This window comes from Boleophthalmus pectinirostris, unplaced genomic scaffold, assembly GCF_026225935.1.
Source record: "Boleophthalmus pectinirostris isolate CB_2022bp ecotype Guang Dong unplaced genomic scaffold, ASM2622593v1 HiC_scaffold_9, whole genome shotgun sequence".
In the NCBI taxonomy this organism is placed as follows: domain Eukaryota; kingdom Metazoa; phylum Chordata; class Actinopteri; order Gobiiformes; family Gobiidae; genus Boleophthalmus; species Boleophthalmus pectinirostris.
In genome coordinates this window covers 26,949,332-26,974,879 of record NW_026571541.1, presented here as the reverse complement: position 1 = coordinate 26,974,879, position 25,548 = coordinate 26,949,332, and the positions used below count along the sequence as shown (strand labels likewise).

General features: G+C 38.7%; 1 protein-coding gene across 1 annotated transcript in view; it reads left to right on the top strand.

Moving 5' to 3' along the window:
- Positions 1-25,548, top strand: part of lekr1 (leucine, glutamate and lysine rich 1) — a 169,575-nt gene that overhangs the window by 125,676 nt on the left and 18,351 nt on the right. The window contains exons 9-11 of the mRNA XM_020937690.2: positions 9,288-9,363; positions 21,223-21,387; positions 22,821-23,033. Coding sequence (XP_020793349.2) covers positions 9,288-9,363; positions 21,223-21,387; positions 22,821-23,033 — 454 coding nt within the window. The remainder of the gene's footprint in view (positions 1-9,287; positions 9,364-21,222; positions 21,388-22,820; positions 23,034-25,548) is intronic.

Below are 25,548 nucleotides of genomic sequence, written 5' to 3'. Positions count from 1 at the left end.
CGTGACAGAAATTATGATCCCAATATCAAGGCTGCACACTACAGCACAAATCTGTCACCAACATAGTAGCAAAAAAAAAGAAAAATGACCCGAGAGCTTACTGGTGATGTGTTCCTGGGCAAGACACTTTGTCCCAAATTGCCTATTCAAGTCACGAAAGGACAACCGCAGCAAGTCCCATTCATAACACGCAAAATAAACGGGATAAGGGTTTCAAAGAAGTACCAAATTATGTTTTATTTAGTGGCAATGATCTTAAATATAGAAAAATGTCTTGTTTTGTTTTTTGTTTATAATCACTCCCCAACATATTTTTTTTAACTGAATTTAAAAGGCAGTTTCTCTTATTTAAACTCACTTGTTTAATGTTTTTCTTTGTTAGTTGCTGCAAAATCAAATCCAAATGTTTTCAAGTCACGCAATTTTTATATATTTTAGATCACAATTTTTTCCAGTGTCAATAGATCAAAACTTAAAGGTCCTATATTATGCAAAATTAACTCCTGTGAACTTTTAGCTATTTTATAATGTTGTTACTTCATTCACTACAACAGGCCTGGAGTTGTGCTTTGTTTTATTCACACGTGTTTGAGTAATCCTTTATTATCAGTCTACTACAGTTGGCCATTTGATTACATTTTCTTAATCGATTGTTGGGAGAATTAACGATTGATTTTCGATTAATCATTAATGGTTTTATTTTTAAATTATCATCATTATTATTACTATGAATTATTACTAATCTGAATAAATAAACTCAACTTTAAACCATAACCACTATAGAGATACATCAGTCCATTTGAGATTATAATGCGTTTAATGCAGCTTTGCGCACATTTGTTTAAGTTTTACAGAAATGAAACTTGAAATAAAACTGCCTGGCTCATTTGCATCAACTATAAGCGCTAATAAAAACAGCTCTTTTCTTGTGTGCTGATGCGGTTCGGCTTCTCTCGGACTACAGGACATGACTCAGTGGAATGTGAGTGTTCTTTCTGTGTCAGAGGTATGTCTGCAAAAGGTGAGTGTTCTCACATGATTTGACTCACTTTATTTATGTTGGTCACTTTATTTATTTTGGCTACTGTTGTGATGAAAAGACTGAAAAGTGTTTGTCTTTTGGACGCATGAGCACTCAACCTTATGTTGCAATAACCAGGATACTGTGTGTACATGCACCATGACGAAACCAGGATACTCAAAAAACCCAATCATACCTGGGATACTGAAGTGCATGTAAACATACTCACTGAGTGGTACAGTGATCTCCAAGGAGATGTGCCAGAGCCCAAACATGGGACTGTGAGGCTACAACTCCAGTGTTTGTGCTGTCAGACGCAGCCTCATCTCCTGATACTATACACTATGCACAGCATCCTACATTCAGTTTTCCATTGAAATTCTAAATGATCAGTTCTCAATTAGTCGAATAATCATGCCCATCCCTACTGACTACATTTCCAAAGCTCAAAATGTTGTCAAGAAGCAGTAGTTTTCATGTTACCAGCTACATTTTACATTTAGTTCAGTAGATGGGCCATTTCATATTCAAATTATTCTTGTGAAGGTATATGGAGTTTAAAAACACAGTGGACTTCCTGACATCAAATGACCTCCCAAGGTGCAAGGTGTTTTCTGTCTGAGAGAAGAGCACAGCCTGAATATGCATTGTTTGTGTGTCAAACATGTGTGAATGAAACAAAACAAAACTCCAGGTATGTTTCTGATAAGGAAACAATATTATAACATAAATCAGAGAATGGCGTTAAAAGGGCCCTTTTAATCGGTATATAATATGAGAATTATTTATTAGAAAGCAGTCACCATATCAAAAGTCACATTTTATTACACTGTTGAACAATAGCATTTGCATTTGCCAATAAGTCCTATTATTATATTATATTCCACTGACAAATCCAGCTTGTGTATTTAGACTTTTGTTATTTTCATTACTAGCACATCACCATCACTTACGCATACAAATATTCTCACTCATTTGTACTGGAATATGACTTTTGTTTCTATTTTCCTCTGCTGTCCTCCAGAGTGGAACGTATTATATCATCCACGTCTGGGTCTGCTGCACTTTTATTGTTCTTTTTATTCACTCGTCATAAATAGCCATAGCTGTAAATTCATATGTCCAATTTTTTACAAGGCGTCTCATTGCTGCTTTGTGCGGACGAGTGAGTGTGAGAGGACAGAGGCTTTGAAGATGTGAATCATTTTCCCAGGTGACTACCATGATGTCATTGTTGTAGGGACAGAGAGAGAGATCAGAAAGAGCCATTTATTCTCATTGGCTTGTGGTCACATGGTTCATAGAGTTTCAAACAAGCTCTGCTCGTCATCTGTTTGAGTCCGAGTTAAAACAATGCAGCATCTGGGGAATATGTTGTGCTCTTTTCATTACTCCCGGGGATAAATCTCTGTCTCAGCACCATATTGTCTTTGCGTTAAGCCTTTAATGTGTTTATATGCTCAATACGGTTTCCTTCTTTAGCGCAAGCAACTTCATTAGCTTAGACATTTGAAGCCAAGAGATAGAAATTGAAGGACGACTGAAAGGTTTTCATTTTTTCATTCCAAACTCTTCTCTTTAATTTAATATCTCTCTCTCTCTTTTTAATTTTATGATGATTATTTATGTTTTGATTTGTTTTTATTATGATTTTAATGTATTTCTTATTCTGTAAAGCACTTTGAATTACTTTGTGTATGAATTGTGCTATACAAACTTATACATACATACTATATATACTTGCCTTGCCTATAGAAGATATCAAATTTTTGTTAATGTAAATACTAGCAAGTGTTTTTTGGGTTTAGTTTGAATGTGTTACAGGCAGTCAACTATAATTGAATCAAATTTAAAAAGCTAGTATGAGGTAGTGCATATAAGCTGGATACTGGTGCACCACTATCATGTTTCAGAGTTCAGAACAGAGGCAAGGTTAGTTTGTTTGGTCGTTTACTCACGGTTGCCACAGCAAACTTGTTGCATGGTGATTTTTGCCTTCATGAGCAATGTATTGCTTAAAATGATTCAATGTGGGTGGATTACAGTATATTGCCTAAAAGACAGATGTCTGTGTCTCTCTCTGTGTGTGTGTTTGTTTTTTTAGCAATCTTCAGGCTGATAACTCATTGGTTAGTGGGCATATGCTTAACCGCTCCACCCACAAGTCCCAGGATGTGATGAAGTCATACTCCCAGCAGACCAGTTTTCCCTGTTGATTAGTTGGTATTCTCTTAAGAAATGTTTAAAACTGAAATTCACAAATACTGAACACTGATCATTTCTGTTCATTATTCAATACCCCCACCCCTCCATCTGTATATATTATTTATCATTTATTGGCCTATAGATGTGTCTAAAATCCAACAAAAGATGCCAGGTGGTAAATGTTGACAAGATGGCGGCACGCACAGATGCAGCAGCTCAAAGCTCTTACAACTGCTGTAGTTTCTGCACTTATGGGGGTATTTATGGGGTATTGCATTACATTAAATCTCTGCAGTGTTTGAGGCTCTAAATGTAATTGTTTTTCTATGACGATGATGATAAAATCTTGAATCTTGAAACAAGTTTTTTTGTTTCTTCAATATTAACTTTATATCATCCAATAAAGTTCTTGAATGGATTAGGCAAATGAAAAACATAAGCAGAAAAGATGAATTTTTTGGATACCATGTGACTTGGCTCTGTGACAGCGCTGTGACTAATAAACTCTGACTCTGACAGCTTATTCATATGCAATAAAACTGTGACATTATTTCAACTGCTGTGACCTGCCTTGACTCGAGATCGTATCAGCATAAAACAGAGGAGGGGACTATTGCTTTTTGATGAGGCAGCACCACACACACACACACACACGCATACTCAGATTACGCACACTCCTGTCTGTCCTTAAAAGCAGCATGGCGTGCGAGTGAACCAGAGTGCTCCCACATTTCCCCATCCTGGCTGCCTGTAATCCCCCCAGACCTGGCTCAGGAGCTGGGTTTGCACGCTCCCTCTCCCCAGGGGGTAGTCCACACGCACAGAGACACACGCAAAAAACATCCCAATTCATTCATCCGCTTACCTTTCTCATGGAGGCTAGTTTTTAGGTGATAGTGAGTGGAAGATACCTGACGCAGAGGCACGCGAGGATCCAGACCAGCTCGGATACACTCATAGTTTATGCATCAGCGGACAGTGCAGTGGATTTGGAGAGACTACAGCGGTGCCATTTGTCAAAGAGGGATAAAAAACACAGACAGACATGGTGCTTAATAGAATAAATTAAAATGTAAGCATATTATTATACATGATAATTATGAAACTGCATTGAAAATAATATAAAACATAAGAAGTACTGTATTTTTCTGACTATAAAGTGCACCGGATTATAAGACCAATATCAATAATGTTGAATTCTCTTGTCTATTTTCATACATAAGGCGCACCGGATTATAAGACACATTATGCAAAACAAACGGACGACACTTGAGACTGATCTCTTAGCCCAGGCATCCATGATCCATTGGCAGATCGTGGCATAATTCGCCCAGCGTTGCCTCTCTGTCTTGGTGAATGTGTATTAAGAATGTGAATGTGGGTGGATGAATTAACTTTGGATTTTTATTTCATACGAGGAGGACTCAAATATACATTGAGTAATAATGTATTTAATGCAGCTTTGCACACATTTGTTTACATTTTACAGAAACTAAACTTAAAACCATATGGCTAATTTGCATAAACTATAATCGCTGAAAAAAACAGCTCGCTCCTTGTGCGCTGATGTGGTGAACTTCTGTCAGGCTAAAGGACACAACTCAATGGAATATGTGCGTTCTCTCTGTAACAGAAGATGTGTTGCGGTTGGTGAGTCTGTTCTGTGCTTCTGTCGCATTGGAGATGGTTCATGTGAAACTTTTCTGAGATTATAAGTCTGCAGGTCATACACATAGACTGTAAATATGAATGGACATATATTCTTTGTAGCATTTCATTGATGTCATAAATGCCAATGCAGAACTATACTTCGCCCTTTACTTCTCAAGGCTCCTGACTACGGTAGACTTAATGCTCTGACAGTCCATCAAGCGGTGCGGCTTTGTATCTTACTAAAGTCGTACTAAAACATTTTGACAGATTTTTGAGCGCCGTGTACCACATAAAATCGGTTCGAGGTCAGTAAGCACAAACAGAATTAACACATAAGGTGTAACGGATTATAAGGAGCACTGTCGATTTTTGAGAAAATTAAAGGATTTTAAGTGCTCCTTATAAAGTCTGTGTTGATAGAATAAGGTTTGAAATAAAACTAACCTTGCATCGCATGAATCACTGCATGCTGAGGGACTATTTTCTCATATATCAGTCCGCCACTGCCAAGCTTTCTATAAGGAGGTACAACTTGCTGCTGCAAACATAAATCCTTCAAATGCAAGCCTGATTTTACTTCTCAAATTATTCTATCAACACAGACATTTACATTGACAGTCTGGTGTAATAATAGATTTGCTTTGGGTGTTTTGTGGAGTGGGTAAGACGGTTTTTAGTGGCAGGATAACTATGGCCATTGACATGCACTAGCCTAGCACCAGCGAACTCTGCAAATACAAGGACTGGAATATTTAAAAACTGTCTCCACACATCTCCAACACTAACTAGGAAATGAGGCCCTATGTCCAAATTTTTGGACTGTCCCTTTAATATTAATGTTCTCAGGTAATGGAAGCGTATCTTCTTAATGGTCCTAATACACCTTGGACAGTGGCCAGCTGCTTACAAAGCAGATAAAGAGCTATAAAACTCTCACATACACCCACAATGTAGACTACACATTAATCAACCATGCGCCTTTTGGCAAGAGAAATTGAGTGTAGTATTTTTGCCCCACTTGGCTCAAACAACATTATAAAGTTACGGTTTCGCTATGGCATCACATGTAACGTAATCCTTCCTATTCTTTCAATTCTCCATCCCAAAATGCATTCAAATGAGTTTCCGAGTCAGATGTTGGCTTCAAACAGGCTCTCTTCAGGGTTCATTCATGCGTGCGTGTCTGTCTGCTCGGCGTATGGGAGTGAGTGGGCTGATGTGATTAGCCAGAGCCAGTGGAGTGGATAATATTGTGTCTGCCCTGGCTCTCAAGTCTACTGCTGCTCTTTATTACATTCTAGAACATCTAATACTTTATCACATTCACTGTCGGCACGCCACTAAAGGCCTTTCAACTCGCATGCAATATTTCTCCGCTCATTAGCCTGTTTTTGGAATACACTGCAAGGACGTGGATGAAAATGAGTTCTTCCCTTGTAAACTTCTGGATGTTGTTTTGTAATGAAGATGTAGTAAGAGCAGATTGACAGGCTGTTGTGTCAATCATTGCGAGTTTTACTGAAATCAAAATCAGTTTCTTAAAAATTATAAAATTGTATCTGCAGCTTAAACACTAACCCTAAATTATGTAATGTGATCACTTTCCTTACCATACCTAATACTGAAATGAAGATAAAAGAGTTTAAGTAATTAATTTTCCAGTTCAAATTGGTGGAGGAAAAGTTATGTCAAATAGACGATGACAAACTGATGCTAACACAAATTTCAAGGCGTATTTAAAAGACACATATCATACCAAATACACTTTTTTGGACTTTTAATCATGTTGTAATATTCCCTCATCAAAAGCATACCTGACATTGTGTTTAGTTTCATTAATACTGTTTTTTACCAGGTCGTCTTGCTCCGAGCGTCAGAAATCACATTGTTTAAATTTTCCATGGATTGTGACGTCATAGGTAGAAATATGGTGGTCTGGGGTGCTGTTTGTAGATGCATAAATCATCGCCAGACTTGTTTTGTCATTAAAGTGCTCCATTATGCTAATATTTGCATGTCAGTCGCTGTACTTAAATAAATAGCTTTGGGGGTTTTCATGGTTAATTTGGTTAATTTTCATGGTTGGGCGAGTGTTTGTCCACTGATCCGAAGGTTGGCGGTTCAGATCCCGGCTCTCTACATATACTGGCCCACAGTTTGGCAGTGTGATTCCGGTGCCCACAGATGAATGCTGTTGTTGTGTCCTTGTGTTGTTGTGTTGTTATGCAAGACACTTAAACCCCCTCGTTCCCAGTGTCTGTGTACACTGGTGTATGAATGTATGTGTGAATGGGTGAGTGCTTTGAAAGTGGAAAAGAGCTACATAAAAATGAGACCATTTATCATTTAATTCTCACTGATGATCCAGGCAAAGGAAAAAAATATTCTGCATTTTTAACCATATGCATTAAGTTCTGCCAAAGCAAAGGTTCTCAAGAGCGTATTTAAAGGTCAACAACAATACAAGATATATGTGCCTTTTACATTTAGTGGGTTGTTATGATGTTTTCTGGAACAACAAACCTGGACTTGCGTGTTATATAGAAACTAATGTAAAATAGAAACTGATGTAATCTGAGTGTGGTGCAATGAATCAGTTCTGTCTCTGAGGTTTGTACACTGGAGGTGATGAAGAGGTGGAGATGTGGTGTGGGAGGTGACAATAAGCAAGAACATAAATGAATTCACAGAACAGGGCCCTTGTTTCCATCACAAATGAAAACAGATTACACACCAAATTGTCTTGTAAAGTGCTCAAACCCACGTTGATTATCCTCTCCATTGGAGCCTAATAGAATCCGCTCCCCTCTCAGCTTCTTTGAGGTCTCACTAGAACAAGTGTTAATCCTATTCATCCCAAACACTGTCATCCATTCCTCAACACATCCCTAATATTTTTGCTTCCCGTCTTATCGTCCAAAGCAGCTGCTGAAATGACACATTACTTTTGGCCCCAACATCAACAAATCAATGCTCAGTGTAGCCTTGGTGCTTATCCGCGCTCCATCTCCTCTCAGCAGCAGCGCCGGGCTTTTTATCTGCACTTTTCAGACACTTCTTTGCAGCCCTCACCCCTGAGACTGTGGGAGTGCGTGTGTTAAATATGCTTTATGCTGCCTGACTTGCTGAAAGGGTCATTACAAGAGTGGCATGTGTAAATATTGTGAGAGCGTTCTGCATCGTGACTGATGGATGAAGGGTTGGCATGCTCGTCCGGATGTTCAGGTGTGAAGAGCTTCTGAGGAAATCTCTTTGGAGATTTGTGTCACTCGCTCTGCTACTGTATTCATTCATTTAGTTAGGCTTGATGCGTGAGACTATGCCACCTTGAGAATCCCCAATCATTTTGGTCTTAAAATGTTCGCTCTACATGAGTGTGATGTTTTTATTTCATTATTTTGTCCGTTAAAGTCCTAAATATAGAGCCTGGCCCCAAATTCACCCCTGTAACCACGAGAATCACAAACTTCATTTGACTAGAGTTCACTTCTTTATACAGTCCATGATTGTAATGTAGAGAAGGTTTCAGAGGTAGTCATCTGTACACTGTTTTCAAGACATTTCTACTCCCTGTTGTTGTAGTCAAGACCACGCTAATCGAGACCAAGACCAAGACTTTTAAAGGTCACGACAAGGCCGAGGCCAGGGCCCATCAAGACCAATTCAAGACCATCTTTGTAATTTTTGACATTTATTTGCATTTGACAGTTATTTTGGCACATATATATCAGAGTTTTCATAAATCTATCTCCATTTTATCACTCGTCAAGTGTCAGACCTCGAGACCGAGACAAGGCCGAGTCCTAGTGCCTTCAAGACCGAAACAAGACCGAGTCCCAGCGCCTTCAAGACTGACACAAGACCGAGTCCAAGCTCCTTCAAGACCGAAACAAGACCGAGTCCAAACGCCTTTAAGACCGAAACAAGACCGAGTCCAAGCGCCTTCAAGACCGAAACAAGACCGAGTCTAAACACAGTTGAGTCCGAGGCGAGACCAAGACCCCCAAAAAAGGTCTTAAGGCCGTGAGACCAAGACTGGTCTCGAGACTCAAGTACTATGACACTACAACTCCCATGCAGACTCCATTTTCAGTATCATGGTACAGGTTTTACACACAGTCAAATGTAAACTTTTATTATTGTATCGGATTATTTATCTTCGTTTTCATGTTAAGAGGTTGGGTGACATTCAGTCAGAAACTGAAGTCTCTTCTATTCATTCCTGTCATAATGAAACATGTCACGTAAGACTTTGACACTCAGATTTCCTGTTTAGTTTCAGAGGTTGCCGTTGACCTGACCACATTTTCGCGATGCGTGTCTGACATTCTTTTATTTTTATCAGCACAAAACATGACCAGATATTTGTCAGCGCACAGTATTCATGTTTTTCTCAATGTTTTCACAGGGACATGTTGACAGAATCACACCAGAGAGCCTTGGACAAGCTGAAGGACGACTTCCAAAATAAACTAGCCTTAAAGGTAAATATCACGGCCAACAAAAAAAAAAATAATATATATTTAACTTTACTCACATTAAAATACTGCAGACAATTTTTATTTATATACTATAGTTCGTAAGATTCAAAAAATATGAAAAAATATAATAGAAAGACAAGAGTTTCATGTTTATTAGCCTCGAATGGTAGCATCTCAAAATATTTTCATGCAATTATTTTTCCCAAATATTTTTATGTCTAGCTGAAGTAAAAATTCAGAATCGCTCTCCACGAGAATGCTGTGTTTTGTCTCAAGGGTCCTCAAAAATCTTGGTACTCTCTCAGACAGAATTTGGGGAATCTGATAATGAGGTGCCATTGTTTGCAAGCACTTTGAAATGTTTGTAGCATCTAGCAACTCCGCTAACAGGTTTATTTTAGTGTTGATTGATTTCTAAAGGAAAACAGACTCTAACTTGGACTAGAACACAATGATTCAGCATTTAAGCAAACACATTACCTTGAACAGAGCAGTTTGTGAACAAGCTTTTAGTTGATTTTAGTTAGTACGGATTAGGCAACAGTCTTCACTTTCACACATATTACCTTTAGCACGTGACCATCTTTATGAAGACAAACTTTCTGAATGGTTAATGTGATGTGCACAATCAGGTAAAAACACACTATATGTTTGGGGTTTTTTTTGCCCGTCTCTTCTTCTCCATTATTGTTTTTCCTTTCAAACGATAGAGATTTTGAGGGCTAAACGTCGACGAAAAGTCCCCAAAACTGGGTATGGGATTGACAGGTCTGGTGAAACATTTTATAAAACAGACATCGTGACAATGCCCAAAATGACCCGACTCCACAGCACTGCCTAGAACACAGGTGTCAAACATAAGGCCCGGGGGCCAGATCCGGCCCTCCAAGACCTTTAATCTGGCCCTCGACTGATTTTCTACTAAAATATTTTAATTATATTTTCTATTAAAATCTTGTTAATTTTCTGCGGTGTTTATCACAGCAGCGTCTCCAGCGTCTCTGTACGTGGCCCCTCCCACCAGAGCAGCACAAATGAAGACTTGTCTCTTTCCAAACGCTCTTAAAGGACGATCGTTTTGACTGTTGACCGTGACACCCTCATCAGCAAAATGTCCAACATGAGAAAAGTGGAGCCGAGTGCAGGATTTTACAAGAAAAATTGACTTATTCCTATTTACATACAAGTTCATGTTAAAACATTGTGTTGAAATTACATTTTTCAGGTTTCAAGTTTCAGGTTGTTAATAATATTATAATATTTTGTAAAAGAAAGAGTTCATCAATTAAAAAATATTTCTGTAATAGATTTGTGTTTCTCTGCACAAATATTTGAACTTATTGTTATTTTGGGGTTTATATGACATGAATGTCTGATCCGGCCCCTTTGGGATCAAAGTTGGTTGGAGACGGCCCCCGGACCAAAATGAGTTTGACACCCCTGGCCTAGAAGTATGATGAACAGACAGTCAGCCATATTGGATAAAAAATTTGCCACTGCTTTGACTGTATGTTTGTAAAATGCCACTATTCCCTGATTTTTGGTCTAAATGAGCTCACAACCAAATTTGGCAATTCAATTTTATGCATGACTATGAGCAAAAAGCATGACTGCAAGCAAAAAAATGTATTACGGACATGGGGCATTTTTCAAGGTTGATCAGCAGGAGTGCAAAACTTCCAAAATAAAAATAAAATAAAGGTGCACTATATAATTTCTCTGGTGGAGGATCTGTGGGCGTGGGCAGCTGTCAGGAAGAGACAATAGCATGCCGGTGGGTCGCGTGGGAGGGGAGACGGCCATCAGTTTTATTTATTATCTTTACATTGAATTTAACTTAGTTTGTTTCTAAAATGCTTACAACTTTACCACCTTGTGATGTCATGTGGCAATACAGGAAGTGCTCCACTGTGTTTGTGTTTTTAAACTCCATACAATTTCATTTGGAAGTGCCGATCTCTACTGAACTGAAGGTAAAAGGTAGCTGTTAACTTAAAAACTAACACTCCATAGCGTTTCAAGATGGAACTGAGTATTTTGAGCTTTGTAGATGTAGACAGACTAATAATAGAGGATTACTCAATCACGTGTGAATGAAATAAAACAAACTCTGCGTATGTTTCTGATGAGGCAGCAACATGACTAAACTTTCTAACATGACTAAACGCTCACAAGAGTCAATTTTGAACTTTAAACTTCAGATCCTCTCCGTCAACTATTACTGTACAAACACATACAAAGCCTTCATATAAATACATATAAAGTAAATATTGCATCCATGTTGCCTTGACGTGATCTTCAAACCAATTTCCGTATTTAAACACTGGCTTAGGGATTTGAAGTGTCACTGAAAATGTAACACGCTAATGAGGTTTATGTTGTAAAAATGTCATGTGGGCCCTGAAACCAAACCAGCCGTCACTTTCATATGATCCGCCCAATACACAAGAAGACCATATAATCCGGTTTTCCCGTATTGCATTATGCTATAGCAACAATGCAATAGTGTTCACATATGACCTCATGTGTTTTGCTATGCCCCGAGGATGTGCCTTGAAATTAGCTGCTGTAACCGGATCAATATGCTGCATCATTCACTGTTATCATTATGTGTAATTAGCTGAAGTAAATCTCCCATAGCGCAGCGTGCCAGTGTGTGGGGTTTGGGCCCGTGTTTGGATCTTGGAGGGAGCAGACGGGAGGGACTGGTTCCAAGTCATTGTCACACCCCGTAGATTTTCAAGGAGGGGCGGGTAGTCCTGCCAAAATTGCACTCAAGTCAGGGTGTTGCATCAAAATAATTATCTATAAACAGCATTTTCTGGTGTTTCCAAATGATAAACAATAAAATGCAGGCGGGGCAATGGTTAAGTGGTAGTACTCAGAGAAGAGAGGTTTGGGGTTAGATTCCCAATTCCCATGTGTTCCCTGTAAAGCGTGTTAAAAAAATGCACTATGTACCTTTTTGTAGAGGGTCCAGCAACTACTTCTTAGATGTTATTGCGTTGCCTGAAATGTTCCACAGTACGGCATTAAACCTATTCTCCATAGTGACAAGTCCAGCCAGCCAGATCTGTGTAGAGGCAAACCTGCTCACTAAATGAATGTATGTTTTAAATGAATGTATGTTTTTCAAGATATCTCTAGCAATAAAAAACACACCTGTAATTGTAAGATAGGTAGGTTTAATGCCTTACTGTGGAACATTTTCAGGCAAAGCAATTAGATTTCCATGGAGACAAGCAAGCAGCAGACCCTCCACCAGAAAAGTTACTTTGTGTACCGTATATTAATGAAATAAAACCAAGATAAACCAAATCTTCTCACTTTTTATCAACTCAAAAAACAATGCGTAAGTAGCATATTAAAGGGACAGTCAGGAATTTTGAAAATAGGACCTCATTTTCTAGTGAGCCAGAGTGTTGGAGATGTGTGGAGACACTTTTTAAAATAGTCCATCCGGTCCTTGTATTTGCAGAGGTCGCTGGTGCTAGACTAGTGCATGTCAATGAGTGTCAATAGTTAAAAACCCACTCTTACCCACTCTGCAAAAGCACCCGCAGCAAATCTATTATTACACCAGACTGTCAATGTGAATGTTGGTTAGAGACGTCAAGACAATTACATAACGTTTTTTTTTTTCCCCCCTAATAATCTGTACTATAAAGTAATTGTATGTGAATTATTATTTAGAACTAATTATATAATTCTGGCTACCTAATCATTAAAGGGACAGTTCAGAATTTTGGACATAAGGACCTCATTTCCTAGTGAGCCAGAGTGTTGGAGGCGTGTAGAGACGCTTTTGTAAAATATTCCATCCAGTCCTTGTATTTGCAGAGGTCGCTGGTGTTAGGCTAGTGCATGTCAATGGCCATAGTTACTCTGCCACTAAAAACAGTCTTATCCACTCCACAAAACACCCAAAGCAAATCGATTATTACACCAGACTGTCGATGTAAATGTCTGTGTTGATAGAATAATGTTTGAAATAAAACTAACCTTGCATCGCATGAATTGCCGCATGTTGAGGGACTATTTTCTCATATATCAGTCCGCCGCTGCCAAGCTTTTTATCAGGAAGTACAACTCGCTGCTGCTGCTCAGGCATAAATCCTTCAAATGCAAGGTTGGGTTTACTTCTAAAATTATTCTATCAATAATTTCTGTGTTTTGTGGAGTGGGTAAGACTGTTTTTAGTGGCAGGATAACTATGGCCATTGACATGCACTAGCCTAGCACCAGCGACCTGCAAATACGAGGACTGGATGGAATATTTTAAAAAGTGTCTCCACACGTCTCCAACACTCTGGCTCACTAGGAAATTAGGCCCAATGTCCAAAATTCCGAACTATCCCTTTAACAATGATGAGGCAGCCAGAATTATATCACTAGTTCTGAGTAATTATTCACATACAAATACTTTATTGTACAGATTATTCGGAAAAAACAAACAAAAAAAAAAAGTTCTGTAATTGTCTTGGCATCTCTAACCAACAGAAATCTTCCAGACCATGAGATCACAGAAGAAGCTTGGACATATTATAGTAGTATGGATAAGATTAGCAGGCTTCGGGACCAGCAGTCTGAACAAGATAAACTAACTCTCCTCTCCGTATCGCATTCAGAGCAAAGCAATCTGTCTCCTATTAGCCCAACAGTGGAGCAGTGTCTCGGCTCGGAGCTGGCACAAAGAGCTCCGGAGGTTCGGTTATAGACACAAATAACATGGAAATTAATAAATCAGTTCCTTGTTGCAAATGTTCATAAATTTTCTGCTTGCTTCCCGTTGTTTTGCATGCTGTTTACAGTTCAAATTGGGAGACAAACATGCAAAAACAGTATAAATTAGTGTCTAAATATAATTGGACTTTGTGTGTGATACCAATGAGTTGAACCAGCTGCCAGTTAAAGATTATAAAGGGCCATATGTGCGGATGAAAACACAGTGTCGGATTTCTTCAGTTCGTCTGTACCTAAAGAAAGGGTATTTTACTTTTTTGGAGTATTAGTTGCTAACACATAACATATTTAAATCACCATGTTACATTTTATTGTTTTGAAAATGCTATATTTGCCAAAAACAACGTATTAACATGTTTTATAAGTTTCACTTTTGTTTTGGACGAGTCCCCCCTCTCTTTGCTCCCCAAGCGAAGTCACTCCTCCTTAGAGAACTAGCACAACACAATCAGGGTGCATCAGGTTTGTCAGGTTGTGGTACACAGTTTTGTATCTTGTTTTTGTATATTTTTGGAGGATTGTCGTGTGGGAGCATGGCTGACGTAGGCTTGTGGGCATTGGACAGAACTAACTGTAAGGAGGGTCTGGATAGGGCCCAGAGAGATTGCTGTATTTGATGAACGACCAACATTATAACCTGCTAGAGCTAATAGAAAGCCCAAAAACTGACTTTAAAACATTGAGCAATACACTGGTAATAAATCATCTTATAGTTTGAACTGTAGTTAGTATTTAAAGTTGCTGTATGGACTTTTTATTGTCTTAAAAACTTGAAAAAGAGAACCAGATTATTCTAAACAGTCTGCAGTCATCCAAGGTTATTTCTCACTTGCCTTATGCATTCCAAGCATCCTAATTATTCACAGCAATGAGATTATAAGCACTTCTCACAACTCCCAGAGATCAGTGTGAAGTTTGCCGTGACTGTAAAGCCAACACCAATTAGCACGCTAACACGTACTTCGTGATTATTGGACAATAAAACGCTGTATGATTAAATGTAGACCGTATGCAGTGGACATATTTTAACTTTAAGAGCTTCTTATACAAAATATCTGTACTGGGGCAAGATAAATGTTGCTCAAATGCATGGCAAAAAATGGGACCTTTAATCAAATAACAGTAAATACTTAATTATATAAAGTATTAACTTCATTATATAGGTGGGGAGTCCCTGCCTCAAGTGGAGGAGTTCAAGTATCTCGGAATCTTGTTCATGAATGAGGGGAGGATGGAGCATGAGATTGACAGGTGAATCGGTGCAGTGTCGGCAGTAATGTGGTCGCTGTATCGGGTGGTGAAGAGGGAGCTGAGCCGAAAGATGTAGCTCTCGACTTATTGGTCAGTCTTCATTCCTCCCCTCACCTATGCTTTGGGTAATGACCGAAAGGACGAGATTGTGGATACAAGTGGTCGAAATGAGTTTCCTCTGCAGGGTGGCTGGGCATTCCATTAGATTTAGGGTGAGGAGCTCAGTCACACGGGAGGAGCTCGGAGTAGAGCTGCTGCTCCTCCACGTCGAGAGGTGCCAGCTGAGTGGGCTTGGGCATCTGTTCCGGATGCCTCCTGTGCGCCTTCCTTGGGAGTTGTTCCAGGCATGTCCCACTGGGAGGAGGCCCCAAGGAAGACCCAGGACACGCTGGAGGGTCTCTTGGTCTGGTCTCTTGGTTGACCTGGGGAATGCCGTGGGGGCCCCCCGGAGGAGCTGGAGGAAGTGTCCGGGATGAAGGAAGTCTCAGAGTCCCTACTTAGACTGCTGCCCTCGTGACCCGGCCCCGGATAAAGCGGAAGAAAATGGATGAATGGATGGAGTTTATTATATACACTTGATGACATTAGTTTCATAGATAAATGTAATTTGAAATGGGAGATACAGTGGAGGGTCCCCGGGCCAACCAAATGTCATTTCTCAAATTAGCTTAGCTTAGTTTCTGGCTGCTTTCTGGGTACTCCAACTGCCTCCCATTCCCAGAGACTTGCATGTGTAGAGAAATTGATGACTTTAATTGCTCTTAGTGAATAAATGCGAGACTGAATGGTACTTATGTATGTTCAGGGTGTACCGGCCTAAAGCTATCATTTCTGGAATTGGCTCCGGTCACATTATTATAGGGAATAATAGAAGAGACTTTGTGAAATAGGACTCTGCAATTAATTGAATTTCAATCAAGATTACAGTTATTGCGCCAATAAATTACAAAAAAGGCACAGGAAAAGAAAGTAATTTGCTCTCTTGAACATGGGTACTTGTCTAATCTACAGTACAATCTTTACTAATCAATGATCTATATTCTATTTGATAACCTTTGACAACATAAACATTGCTTCATATAATCTTCATTTAATTTACTTGTGACTATGATTTGTTTCCCTTTTTCTAAATACATGGTTTATCCCATAGTTTTCCTTTTGTTATTTGGTCAGAAATGATTTGGCAGTGATTTTACACCTGATGCCCTTCCTGTCTTTAATAGGAGATCAATAACAGTATGTAGAGTAAGTGCTCAAGTCTGGAAACACTGCAGTAAGCTTTATTTTGCTATTTCATTAATTATTTAAATCAGGGTTGCTAAAGGTATTGAAAATCAGATACAAATTGAGTAAAGCGAGTGTAAGACCACATAGTAAAAAAATAAAGAAAGTACTATTATTTTGTATCGAAAGAAAACTCTATGGCCTGTTTTTAAATTGTCTTTATGGGATCGAAACTGTATTTAATATCAAGTCTATTCCTTAGTATCAAAATTTAGTGAAGTTTTTGTATCGTAACATTATTCAGCACAGGAATTTGCAAAAAACTTAACTCTGGCCACTGAACTAAGTGCAAGCAAGGATACAGAAATGCAAAGTGTACTTTAGTAATGGCCATGTTCCTTCAATTAATCTTATAGAATAAATACTGTCTTTTTAAGTAACTTATTTTTCCCTCTAGACTAACTAATGCAGGCTTGTCTTGTAATGATGTACTGTATATAAACTTAAAGCTCCCACTCATGTCTTTTAACTGCTATGTTTCCATTATGGGCTTCCCCGGCCACACATTACCCCATCACCGCGCAAAGGAAGTGGTCATTGACATGCAACACAAATGGCAGCTGTGTACAGCGAGCTAAAGGATCGTCACCCTTCGAATCCTCCACGCTCCTCACACGTACACATTTGCACAGAGGAAGTGGTGTCTTCTTCTCCTGTTTTGCACACACGCAACCTCCCTCTCACCCCCAAACCCCAGCCCCCTCCCTTCCCCCGCGCCCTGCTTCATTCACACGCTACTCTCACACTCACAACCACCGCTGCTCGTCTGGGGCTCTCTGGCACGCACACATCCACACGCGCGCTCAGAAACAATGGGTGCACACCATCAGTTAGTCTCCAGCTGCAGGCCAAAAGCAAACAAGGTGTCCCCAGCTCGGTCTCTCACGAAAGCATGTGTTTAAGGGGGATATACACTACCATAAGTTTGAAAACACCTTCTCATTCAATGTTTTCTTTAGCTTTATACACTGTAGATATATACTGAAGACTTTGAATATATGCAGCGTGCAGATGTATGGAGTTATGGAGGAAACTCTAAACATGTTTTATATTTTAGATGCCTCACAATGGCCACCCTTTGCTTTGCTGATAGTGCTGCAAACCCTTGGCCTTTTCTCAGTGAGTTTCATGATGAAGTCTCCTGAAATGGTTTTCACTTTTCACAGGGGAAACTTGTCTGGATTCATTAGTGGAATGACAATAGTATGCATATTATTGATTAAACCAAAGGGTGGCTGTTTTGAATCTAAATTATGAAACATGTTTTGAGTTATTTCAGATGTTTTTTTGTTGTTGTTGTTGTTTAGCACGTGCCTTATGTGTTCATTAATTCATACTAAGACTGTGCAATGAATCGAATTTTGATCACAATATCAATTTTGTATGTTAAACGAACTCCAAACTCACATAATCAAGTTGAAATGAAGTTTAACAAAGCTTATTTTGGGATATTTTTAATATAAATGACTATATTTAATTTATTTTTAATATAGAGATTGTAGAACAGCTGGGTATATAGTTTATTTTGGATACATTTATGTTTCTCTATGAATTATTTCATGTTCAAAGTACATTCTATTCATTTTATGTTTTATGCATTGCACAACTGTTCTAATTTACATAACTGTAGCCTATATTTACTTTCAATTTGGAAGTTTTGTGTAAATTATCAAGAACAAAGTGGGTTTTTGAGAGAGAATTGCTGAAGAGAGAATTGCTGAATAAATGCATTGTGTAACAAAAAAAATATCGTTTGAATAACCGTGATATTGACCAAAATAATAATATTGACCAAAATAATCATGATAATGATTTTTTTCTATGATCGAGCAGCCCTAATTCATAGTTGTGATGAGTCTACCATGTAAATATTAATGAAAACAAAGAAAGAAAGAAATAACATGGCATGAAAAAATGTGTCCACACTGCTGTATTGCTGAAGAAAACATAGACAAACTGACAGAATATAACCCTAATGAATTGTTATCCCCCTAAAAAGTATTTTCAGTGTAATGTAAAATAGACATGAACTGCAATAAATGAACAGCAGAATAAAACACGATCTAATGAGTCATACACGTTCTGTATTCAACCCCTTTGACCTCAAATCTTATGTAGTACAGATAAATAACTTTTTAATATATAATTATGTTTTTTTGTTCTTCCTTCTACCGTTTATTGATCAATATAATAGTTGATATAGTAGTTCTCGACACAGGCCAACCCACTTCCAAGACACGTCCCTGCTGTGACCCCTAATGACAGTTTTACAGTTACACATATTTTCTTTTACAGTGGAAGGATGTGACATGCAAACCATTAACTCTGCTGTCATGGCTACGGCCCATGACAAAAATGGCTCTTTGCACAACACACAGTGAGCACAAGTTGCGTGACCTTCAGTGCATTTTTGGAAGTAAAAGTGCAATGCAGTGCAGAATGTACAGCCACAAAACCAAGGTTACACTTTCCCCTTCACAGCCTTTAAAACAAAACTGTCACAGATCTGAACTCTAATTTAGTTTTCATCTACTCTACATAATGCTATTTCATGTTTTTGAGGTTAAGATTGTGAATGTTTTACTGTCTGCAAATACTTCAGTGTCAGTGAAACTATTCTGTTGATTACAGAGCTAAAGACTGGATTCCATGTTTTGGTTATGTGTTTTTAATCTTTCCTGTTTACATCAAATACATTGAAAACGCTTTTATTGTAGTCAGGGCTGCATAATTTCTTATTTTATTTTTACCAGACATAAAATTCAACATAAAACAAACCGCTTAGGTCCCTAAACGTATCTCACCACTACAGGCCACTTTCAGATGGTGAGCTGACTGAACTGAAAGTAAAATTCAAGTGCGTCTTGTTCTTAAAAATATGGGGAACATGAATAAATAAGTGTACTTAAATGTTATTCGTAAAGCACAGTGGACTATTAGCATATATTTTTCTAAAACCTCAAAGACATGTGCTGATACAGATATATTTTAGCTATGGGCAACTTTCAAGTGAGAAGTTAAAAGCTCTTCCCATGTGAATCTTATTACATTCACATTCCAGTCAAGGATAACTACTGGTATGTTTTGAAGAAGTTAAAGAACATGTATTATGCAAATCTGACTTTTTGACCTTTTAACTGTTATATTCATTAGTACTTTATTATAGACATGCTCTAGAATTTTGGTAATTTAGTTTTGTCCTAAATAAAACTCCAGACTCATTTGTCCATAAACCATCAGCGGGTTGATTTCATGGTCAAATTGTGTTCACAAAGAATGCATGGTTCTATTAGTGTAGTGTTTGTTTACTCTCTGATTGCTCACTCGTGTTGACAGCAGAGGGAGCTCCAGGGCCTACATGCCTCATTAGAAATGGAGGTGAAGTTTAGAAAGTACATTTTCCAAAAGCAGGCTTTACTTTAAGTTACAAAATGTGCACTGCTTATCTTAAAGTGACCAAAAGTGTGTTTAAAAGGGAGTTAAAGACAGAAGAATGCATAATATGTGTTCTTTAAGGCTTGATTTTCAAATGTGATAAGAGGCAGTAGGTATTAAAATTTATCTAACTTGTTCTTACCTTTCAGAAGCCCTTTGGCGCATCTATAGTTTTCACACAGATTCGTTTTAGGCAGCATGCATAACTTGAGAACAACTTTTTCATCTCAAAACTATAGTGAAGGCTCTTCCAGGTCTGCAATTGAAAATATCTTTTACAGTTGATACCACAAAAGTCACAGTCACACTCCCCTTTTTTAGTGAAAATCAAACACCCAAACAGAAATAAAAATAACAGTATTCATCACAGGCTCCTGAAAATGTGTTGTTTAAATCCATTTTGTATTTTTCGGAGTTTTCAGACCATTTAAAAATGAAGATATGTCACAGAAAAGTATCAAAACTTATGAGTAGATGGTGCAGTAGAGCCATCAGATTTTGTCACTAAGTACTGCTTACCTAGTCTGATTCATTAGCCAGTTTCACTTTGTAGAAACCGCCTGACCTCACAGCGTTAGAATTTGTTCGCTTGACGGTAGGCCGTATCGCTGCTATTTGGTCATGACGTATGTAATGCACCACTAACGGGGCTAAATGCTATAATAAGCTTTTCCCAAATCCCATAGGAAGAAGGACAATAACGTCTTTGATCAAATTCACCAAACCAATCTCTTTGTTCCAGCTTTAAATCCTCAATCTTGGAAATCGTTGCCAACACAGAATGTGTGGCTCTTCGCTGATTGGCTGGTGCCCAGACCGCACCTTCAGGGTTTTTGTGAACCGTCTAGTGTATTCCGATTCCTGACCTAGTCGCTGGAGAGAAATGAAATAGAGCGGAGGCACTAGGTGGCACCAACCTGGCTACTGCTTACCAGGCTCATTGACAGAAATTTGGGGGCTTGGGACAAAAAGCCTTACGTGTGGCCAACCTCTAATATAAATTAATAAGAAGAGGGTCAAATTCTGGGCCCCTGAAAACCCTGGGGCCCAATATTGTCTATAAAGAAAAAAAAACCTAAATCAAATCATTTACAATAATAAATTTGCACAGTTTTAATGTGTAAATTTTTCCGTATACTTTTACTGTAGCTGAGGGAAGCTCTGGAGAAGCAGCAGTTGGAGCATGAGACCCAGCTCCAGCAGCAGATGTCTGAGGTCCGCCGGGAGTCCAGTCTGGAGCTGAGCATCCACTCAGAGAAGAACCGCACACTACTTTTGCAGTATCAGCGCGACTCAGCCCGGCTACAACAGAAGGTCAGTCCATCGATTTTCATTTGAAGAGTGCTTTCCCATTCTGACCTCTTATGTGTGCCATTTGAGACAGTATAGTTTGATGCTCAGCCATGCGCTTTGAAGTAATGGTTTTCTGCAGCAACCATTCTTTGAGCAGTGTTCCCAGAGAATGCACTTGCTGTATATTTTTGTCCGTGTTGGGTTTACAAACGCAGTAAGTATCTCTATGCTTTGACCTCAGCTCCGGCAGCTCCAGTGTAAACAGCCTCATGGTGACCCAGTGAGACACAAACATACATTCTGTGGTGGGGATGGAGGACAGTGAGGATGAGATCAGAGAAAACAAAGAATGACTTCCAGATTACATTTGGTACTAATACAATGATACCCGTGCTTACTAAACAGCTGCGTGAAGAGTTAATGAAATTTGTCTTTTAATCAGTTTACATTCCCCAGTCTGTTTTTTGGCTAGAACTATTTCTTTAAAAAATTTTAACAGAACTTTTTTAACACATATTGTGCAAAATTAACTTTTTGAGCATTTAACCATGTTAGAATATTGTTCTCTTATTAAAAACATACCTGGAGCTGTATTTCACTTCATTTACTCTATTTTCAGTATTGCTCTGAAGTCTTTTGCCTCTGAGCCTCACTAAACACTGTTTGAGATTCCCAGAAATGTGACGTCACAGAAGAGAGAGCCTGTCCATGAAGTCTATAATTCATTGGCAGACTTTTTCTAAGCATTTGCAATTACACTAACGTTTCCTGACATGTTCCTCATTACCTAATTTAATTGTTTTCACTGTGGTAATTCCCTCTGCTGCCAGTAGATGGCAATCTGCACCAGATCAGAGCTGCAAAATTATGTTTTTCTTTATTTTTTTGCCATTATTTCAAGTTCTGAATGACATTCCAAAGCAAAGGTACTCAAGACTATGTTTAAAGGTCAATAACAGTACAGTTAATGCATAATACATAATATTTGTTCTTTAAAGGTCAAATATTATGCTAAGCTGACATTCTGACCATATAACCATGAAGCAGTACATGGCACAGAGCAGTGTAGAGGAAAAACTTAATTTTTGGAGCAGTTGCATCTTGACTACAGGAGAATAAATATTACTGAAACATGGTTGAATCAGTCTAAATACAACTTTGAGTGGGCAGATTAGAAGGGAAACTATTAGAATATGGTTAAAAGTTGATTTTGCATAATACATCTCCTTTATGTTCCAACACTCATTTAAATTTTACACACTTTTCACTATGGCAGACCAGAAACTAGCAGCCATTGTTTACAGCCTAATTTAACCATCGTCCACATCACTACTCTGGCAGAATTACTTGTTTTCATCACATTACATTTCAGTTCATTATACATTAACTACACCTTGTTCTTTCATTACCACAGTGACATTACTACATCATAATTTTGTTCTTGTTGGTTACAGTTGACTGAGCGGGACCAACAGGTGGAAAGGCTTCAGGCGGAGCTAGAGGAGGAGAGGAGGAGCGCAGAGGAGCAGAGGAGGTCTGAGGAGCAGCAGAGCAGGAGACGAGAGGAGGAGGTCCAGGAGGAGAGGGATTCGTGGAGACAGCAGCTGCACGAGGCTCAGACCGAACTGCAAACCATGACCGAGAGCAACAGACTCCTGCAACAAGAGGTGGGCTCAAAATACTACACTAACACAAGAATAGGAAGCAGAACGAGTTAGTACTACGGCTCAACAGTGTCTCCATGGAGATTATATTACTGTCCCTAGAATGTTCCACAGTATGGCATTAAATGTATCAGGTAGGTAACACAGTTAGACCAAGTTACAGGACAAATCCATTGAGAGGTGACCCATTTTACAGTGAAAATTAATGTTTTTCAAGGGTTATATTAAAACAAAAACACCTGTAAATGATAAAAAATTTAAAAAGATCAGTTTAAAGGGCCAATATTACACTATTTTCTGATCTATGTTGTTTCCTCATCAAAAACATACCTTGAGTTGTGTTTTGTTTCATTTAGACATGTTTAACACACAAACCCTGCTGATTTAGGCTGAGTTCTCTTTTACTGTATGATGTCATGTGGTAATACAGGAAGTGCTCCACTGTGTTTATAAACTCCATACACCTTCACTAGACTCATCGAATGATTTCACCCCTGGAATTCAACTCCAAAATCCAAATCCACTTTATTTATATAGCACATTTTACAAGCAAAGCAGTTTCCAAAGTGCTGCACAGAGATCATAAAACGAAGACAACAAATAGGTAAATTGTTAAAATTGCCAATCTCTACTAAATAAAAGGTAAAAGGAGCTGCTGATATGACATCACAAGGTGGAACAGAGCATTTAGAGCTTTGGAGATAGACAGACTAAATGAAACAAAACACAACTCCACATACGTTTTAAGGAGGTAACAAGATTATAACATTGCTTAAAGCTCACAAGGATCAATTTTGTGTAATATAGGACCTTTAATGCCTAACTGTGGAGCATTCCTGGCAAACCAAGCAGATGGAGAAGTTGTTAAATGTTTTGGAAATCAGCTATTTTCATATACTGTATTTCAACTAATGTGTTTACTGTTTATTTATTGAAATATTTCGTTTTTGGCAGCCAAGCCTTCGTGACTTGGTGCATTGCCTATCTCTGCAGTGGTCTGTGATTCCTCCAAAAAAAAAAAAAGAAAGAAAGAAAAGAAGAAAGAAAACAAAACAAAAGAAAAAATCCTCAAAACAGTCACACAATTGCACAAAAATTACAACAATATTATTCTGATCATTCACTATCAGGCAGTAATTCTCCCCATTGTCAATCATTTATTTGTTTTTGGCTGTCCCCGTTTCAAAACTGCAGTTTCCTTGAAAGACCCTAAGAATAAAAAAAACATCTGAAGAATTGCCTCGCAGTTAAAACAATCCAGTTCTCCAAAACGATTTTCCTCCCTCATTTTTGCTCTCTATATTCCACTGGTATGTCAATGCTATCCAAACAAAAGTGGATTAAATTTAGTCGGACGTACAATGTGGTAGGAAGTGACTGGAAAAGACGGACAGCTCTTATTTGCTTTGGCAGCCGAGTGTGCCGTGATTGATTCCTGTGCCAGATTGGACTAAAAGGGACCTGGGCAGATAAAAGAGAGAGGAGACAGGAGACGCGTGCGCTGCGATGCTCTTATAAGGAGTGAGGAGGAAGTGTGTGCGTGCTGTCAACTGGGAACGGAACACTGACTGAGCTAAAGTCATTTCGAAACCGACACAGGAAGCACAGTGGGCATATTGAGAGCCTTGTTATGGATGTGTTACCAAGGAGAAGTGGGTGGGTGACTAACTGGTTTAAAATGAGGAGATCAATTTAGCTTAAGCAGCAGATAAGACACATTCCAGGAATTTTTTTTCTCACTAGACAAATGATATGATTACTAGGACGTTCAGTGTCAGTTTTCTGCTACTGGTGAACCCTTTTCCTACATCAGGAAAATGTCCTTTTAACCCAAGCAGTGATTTGAGGTGTAGTTTATAGAGTGTGTTTCTCTAAGTGTAGATATTATTTGAAGTTAGAAAATCCCAAGGTGACCAAAAGTGCCTGTTTAAAAGGAACTAAGGTCAGTTAACCAGCCCTAGGGCAGCTGTAATAGTAGTAACTCACCACCAATGAGTACAGTGAGTCAATGATTGTTTACTGTAGTATTTTGTGATTGGTATTAAAGGGATTTTTTTTCATGTAAGAAAGCTGAATTTGTCTGGCTCCGGGCCAGTGCAGATATATTGTAAAAGCAGCTACTGTATTTGGGTCAAAATGAGAGTGCTGTGTGCTGTCAGCATCTAAACCTGTTGGTATCCTCCGCAAACTAGGAACTGAGTTGTTTGCTAGCGTGTTGCTGCCTCCAGTTGGCGTAGTGGCCACTCACTGGTACTTCAGAGAAAAAATCCTTCCGGCCGAGAGGGTTTTTCTCATAGAGCGCAATGTAATCACAAACTGCTTGTTTTTCTCAGCTCAAAATCCTTCAGTTGTCTCAAAAACACTTTTTGATTGTTAGCTCTGGCTCCACTCTGCAACACTTTAGCTCCTCTCGCTCTGATTGGTCAAAGCGATCAGGTGATACACAAGACCGCGCTCCGTGCGTGCGCTCACGTACATTCATATGAATTCTCGTGTGCCTGCGGTAGAAAAGAACACT